This window comes from Amborella trichopoda, chromosome 2 (assembly GCF_054954075.1).
Source record: "Amborella trichopoda isolate Santa Cruz 75 chromosome 2, AtrichopodaSantaCruz75HAP2 v2.0, whole genome shotgun sequence".
Classification (NCBI taxonomy): Eukaryota; Viridiplantae; Streptophyta; class Magnoliopsida; order Amborellales; family Amborellaceae; genus Amborella; species Amborella trichopoda.
This window is the reverse complement of record NC_142337.1, coordinates 56,962,989-56,967,978: the sequence shown is the minus strand read 5'-3', so window position 1 is coordinate 56,967,978 and position 4,990 is coordinate 56,962,989. Positions and strand designations below refer to the sequence as shown.

Here is a 4,990-nt window from a genome sequence, read left to right as displayed (position 1 = left end):
AATCTAAGATCAAACAGTGAGTGATTCTCTTGATCAAAAGTGGACCGCTGAATAATGAAAGGAGGATAGAACTTCTATGGGGTAGGGAAAGCATATAAAGCTTTCCCTTCACTTAAAAGACGGATTTGTGTTCACATGCATTGGCTCTTTTCTAAGAAGAAGTTCAAATATTCTACTTTTTGTCCGCACCTTCCTCATGAGACTCATCTAATTAGGACGGAGCCCTCAAATTCAACCAAGCAATATTTTGATGTTCTTTTTATTTATTCTTGGTACAAGCTACAAGTTTGATTTCCATTAAAAATGAGCCAAAGTCCTGACTTCTGCATCTATAAATACTCCTCTCCCTCTCCAACTCGCCATCATCCCTTCCACTCTTTCTCTCTTGTTATTTGTAGCGGAAGGAAAGAAATCATGGTGGCCGGCAGTCTCAGCGATGAGCTTGTGTCTCCTGTCTCAGTCGGAAGATTATGGAAGGCGTGTGTGAAGGACGCCCACAATCTGATCCCTAAGATCATGCCTCACATGATCTCTAGCGTTGAGGTTTGTGAGGGAAATGGTGGGGTTGGAACTGTCAAAAAGATCAATTTCACTAAAGGTTTGTGCCCAATCTTTCTAAACCAGAGAGAGAGAGAGAGAGAGAGAGGGGCATTGGGACTTAAGAGGAGATTACTGCAATGGTGGGTATGAGCCATCACCATCCGTCCATTTCTTGGGCGGGTATGAGCCACGGACTATGATGTTTTTGCAGTCCATGGGACTATAACAATGCATCTATATTCTTTGGGGGAAACTAGGAAAATCGTGAGGATACCGTTGTATATTTAAGACCAGAGCTGATGGCCTTCGTTCCATAGTTATTAACAACATACCAAACCGACTGCCGGCTGGTGTTTCGGCTAGTTTTGGTCCAAGGCAAACATTGGGTTTATTAAAAAATCACTCAAAATCAATATTTGATTGGTTTTTAGCTGGTCAAATCAGTCAATTTTAACCTGTTAGACCAATTAATTGAAGTTGGGTAAATTCTTTTTAATACACTTATATTTAAAATTATTATATATATATATATATATTATTATTTTTTCTTCTAAAATCCAATCCAACCAATTCAACTAATGATTAGACCAGTTTGGACTGGACTGAACCCCTCATCCATTTGGTTGCTGGCCCAATTTTGATAACTTACTTTGTTCCAATAAAGCACTAAGCTCAGAAAACAGCAAAACAAGAAAAGTGCTTCGTAATAACAAGTTCTTATGCCTAATCCATAGAAAATGAATAGTGGTTTCATATATCTCTTCCAGTCAATTGGCTTGATATTTTTCTTACATTGGAGTTTGGATTCCTAATAATAGGAGTTTTTAATTCTTTATCTTCCTCAATAACAAGCCATCATGTGTGTTTGTGTCTCCTCAGAGATAAAGGGTTATACATATGTGAAGGATAAGACAGTGGCACTGGATGACGAGAAATTCTTCCTAAAATACTCTCTGATCGAAGGAGGTCTCATAGGTAAGAAATTCAAGTCTGTCTCAATCGAGTTCAAGTTCGAGGAGGGCGCCAATGGTGGGAGTGTGTCCAAGATGAAGACTGAATATGAGACCATAGGGGATGCACCTCTCTCTGAAGTTGAGGGGAAAGAGATGAAGGAGAACCTGCTTTCCATGTTTAAGGCGGTTGAGGGCTACCTCTTACAAAACCATGATGCATATGCCTAGGCTCTCTCTCTCTCATGTGTCTCTTTTGTTGAGGTTTTGTTTGTGCTGGTTGTCTTCAGTGCTTTGTGTGCCTTTCAATCTTTTACCTTTTCAAGAGTGGTTTCTCAGGTGAATAATAATGACATTGCACTGTCGCATTCCAACCTCGGTATGCTGTCTTTAATAAAATGGAAAGGTTTATATAACTCCTCAAAAATAAACCATAGAAGGTTGTTTTGATGTTGAAAAACCCTCTAATTGATCATGTCCATATGGAGATGTATGAATATGAAAAGAAAAAAAGATTTTGAGTCCTAAAAATAGTGTCTTGCAACAAATTATTTAGACCGTCTATTTTCAAGTATTTATAGATCTACTTGATTTGGACCATTTTTTGAGTTTAAGATTTTATATTTAGAGATGAAAATAGATTCTCAAGCCATACTAAGAATTTTTTACACCAAAATTATATTTATAATAAAATTTGGAGGTGCGTCTTAAATTGATTGTTTAATGTTGCAACCTTATACCTTAATAAAATTAAGAAAGTCTTAAAGTGCCCATGGGCAATTTGCTATTTGGGTTTGTTTGGGGGAAATTTATGGACAACTGGACAATTTTCGTGGTCTTTGATCTAGGTAGATCATTTTAGATGCAAATAATCAATTCATCTCGGAGCTCAAAGTTTTTTAGAAGGAAAAAATGATGGAAATTAAATAATTCAAAAAATTTCAAGAAGGTGGCACATATGAGGCCCTAATGGCCAATCGGCTCATGTGGACGCATGGGAGCCCCACACTGGCCCAAATGTTTCTATCTATTGAAAAATTTTCAATACAATTTTTCAACAAAAGAAAAAACCTCCAAGATCAATTTCAAATTCAGCCTCATCATTAGAAGGAAAAACTCGGATAACAAATTAAGAGATTTTTTTTTTTAGGAAGGTACACAAGTCTATAAAAAGGTTACAATTGCCTTGGCTGCCAATCTTCAAAATCTTGAAATCAAGTAGCTTGAAGTGACGAGTGATAATACTCGATGTTAAGAAAGTATTACTTGGGTTTTCCGAAAAAGGATACACTTATAGAGGATAAGTTCATATACGCAAGTTAGAGGTGATTGAGACATTCTTGTTTCAAACTTAAAAGTCAGAACAAATGATGATTATGGAATATGAAGAGTTTAGGCTGTGACCCAGCTCTTCGAATGTAGGGTAGGAGGAATAATTAAGATGGTTTATGTCTGTCATCATTTAAACAGGAGAGCACTTTGCTCAAAGTGCCCTTACAAATAGGAAATTGATCACTAATGGTAGTACTTTTCTCGAACCGCGTGAATCCTGCAATTGGTGTCTTGATCTTTGTAGCGTTATTGCTCTTTGCTGGTTGGTTCCATTGTCAGTTTGTCACAAAGTTGCTCCAAAATTGGCATAGTTCCAAGATGTAGAATCAACATTAAACCACCATCCTACTGTATCTTAAAGCGGCCCCAAAAAACTCCCGTTCTGGCTTGTTCAAGATTGCTTCCTCGGGAAATTGGGCTCTAAAAGAGTAAGGGATGGATCCAGGTTATAACATTACGTTATGTAGTATGCGCTTATGAAGTTGCTCTCTTGCTCTATTGTACTTCTCATTCTGCTAAGATGAACATATTAAATTGTAGAGGTCAAAACAAATAATAAAAAGAAGTGTCCAAACTACACTCGCAAACATTTTTTAGGCATGTATTAACCGAATTTTTCGAAATTTCAACTAATTTTCAGTGTAGGTGATTTGCCGTTGTAGATGCTAATCCTTCATACAGTTCAAGCCTAAGAGAGCAAATGAGGAGATTTTTGGGTTGAAGTTTAAGAATAATATTGCCAACTTTGGTATTTTGGATATGTCAAAGAACCACATGCTATAAAAGTTCACACCATTGAATACCCAAAATAACATGTTTGTATATGGTGGTTCTGCATATCCAAATGGTGCTTTCTCTCCAAACAAAACACTTAATGGGATACTGACCTTGTAAACAACAACAATAATCAACAAGAAGAGAAAATTACACATATATCTATTTTTTAATATAGTTACTTGTAATATTGAAATTGAGTTTTCTTGGGAGTTACTTGCGGTTCCTTGGATGACAGTAGCTTTGTGCTTGTATTTTCTCCCTGGTCGTTGGTGTTCCTTTACACCAAAGGATTGTGAGCTTAGGAGCTTAGAATCTAATTCGACCACTATTATATTGAACACATGTTTTATGGCTATGTGGAGAACAGCTACAATAAATTCCATATCAGCATTGTTGTTTAATCCTTGAATGCCAGCTATCGAATTCGACACTAGCGACACAGATGATTCAACAAGCGTCCTCTGTCTGATGGAGCGGTAATCTCATCAATACTTGATGTGGTGTGGGAACAGAGAGTTTTAACTCACTTCAAAGATGGTTGGGGAGGGAATTAGTTGCATGTCTATATCCAATTCCTGATAATTGTCGTTCTTGCACGTATGAGGGGTCGAGATTGGTAGAGTTACTGTTGTGTATGAAATCCGATGGGTTTATTTTTAGCAAATAAAGTACGAGAAATATGTGAAGAAACACATATCACAATAACACAAATATTTACGTGGTTCACCTCAGAAGGATTACATCCACGGCATGGCAAACTGAAATCCATTATATGAAAGATTTTGGAATGTAGAGTTACGTCTATTACCGCGATGAAAACGCCAAGCAAACCCTTTTAAGTCACTTTCTCTTCCTTCCTTTTACTTCTGACAACCACTATCGACAACACCAGATAGAGATACTAGAGCAACGAGAAATTGACTTCTCTCTAATAAAAAAGGGAACAACCCACAATCTCTATGGGAACCGCTTCTCTACGAAAAACACGTTTCTCAATCTCCAAGAACAAACATTTCAATCTCCAAAAGAACAAGCCTTTCAACCTTTAAATCTTCAGGAGTCTATAGGAGGCACCATCACAATGTTTTTCTCCATATGAAGCTTTCTTCTCTCTCTAGAGGAACCACCATTCCCATATGAGAATATCTCAATCCCACATAATATGGGATTTCTAATATTGGTGATTTTGAATAGCACGAAATCATTACATAGGTTATGTTCCCTCGATTCTCTCATATTTCTTTATTGTTATGTGAACCAGACCGAAGGCAAGGTTGTAGGCTTCTAGCATGCTGAAACCACCTTTAGAGGTCTTGTTATCATTTCATTGCATTTGAAATTTAAAAATTTGGAGCATCACTCTCTAGAATTGGTGTGTGAAGGGTGAGCAC

At 37.2% G+C, this 4,990-nt stretch overlaps 1 protein-coding gene across 1 annotated transcript; it reads left to right on the top strand.

Moving 5' to 3' along the window:
* The first annotated feature begins 237 nt into the window (after nucleotides 1-237).
* On the top strand, nucleotides 238-1,921 carry LOC18431342 (major strawberry allergen Fra a 1.07). Its single transcript, XM_006841467.3, has 2 exons — nucleotides 238-598; nucleotides 1,420-1,921. The coding sequence occupies exons 1-2, from the start codon at nucleotides 304-306 to the stop codon at nucleotides 1,719-1,721; spliced, it is 597 nt and encodes a 198-aa protein (XP_006841530.2). The 5' UTR covers nucleotides 238-303; the 3' UTR covers nucleotides 1,722-1,921.
* The last annotated feature ends 3,069 nt before the right edge of the window (nucleotides 1,922-4,990 follow it).

What these genes read in the sequence shown, in the direction of transcription:
- LOC18431342 (XM_006841467.3), top strand. Translation starts at nt 304, where the DNA reads ATGAGCCAAAGTCCTGACTTCTGCATCTATAAATACTCCTCTCCCTCT. An exon ending in AAAGATCAATTTCACTAAAG is followed by an intron (nt 599 to 1,419) that starts GTTTGTGCCCAA and finishes GTGTCTCCTCAG; the next exon opens with AGATAAAGGGTTATACATAT.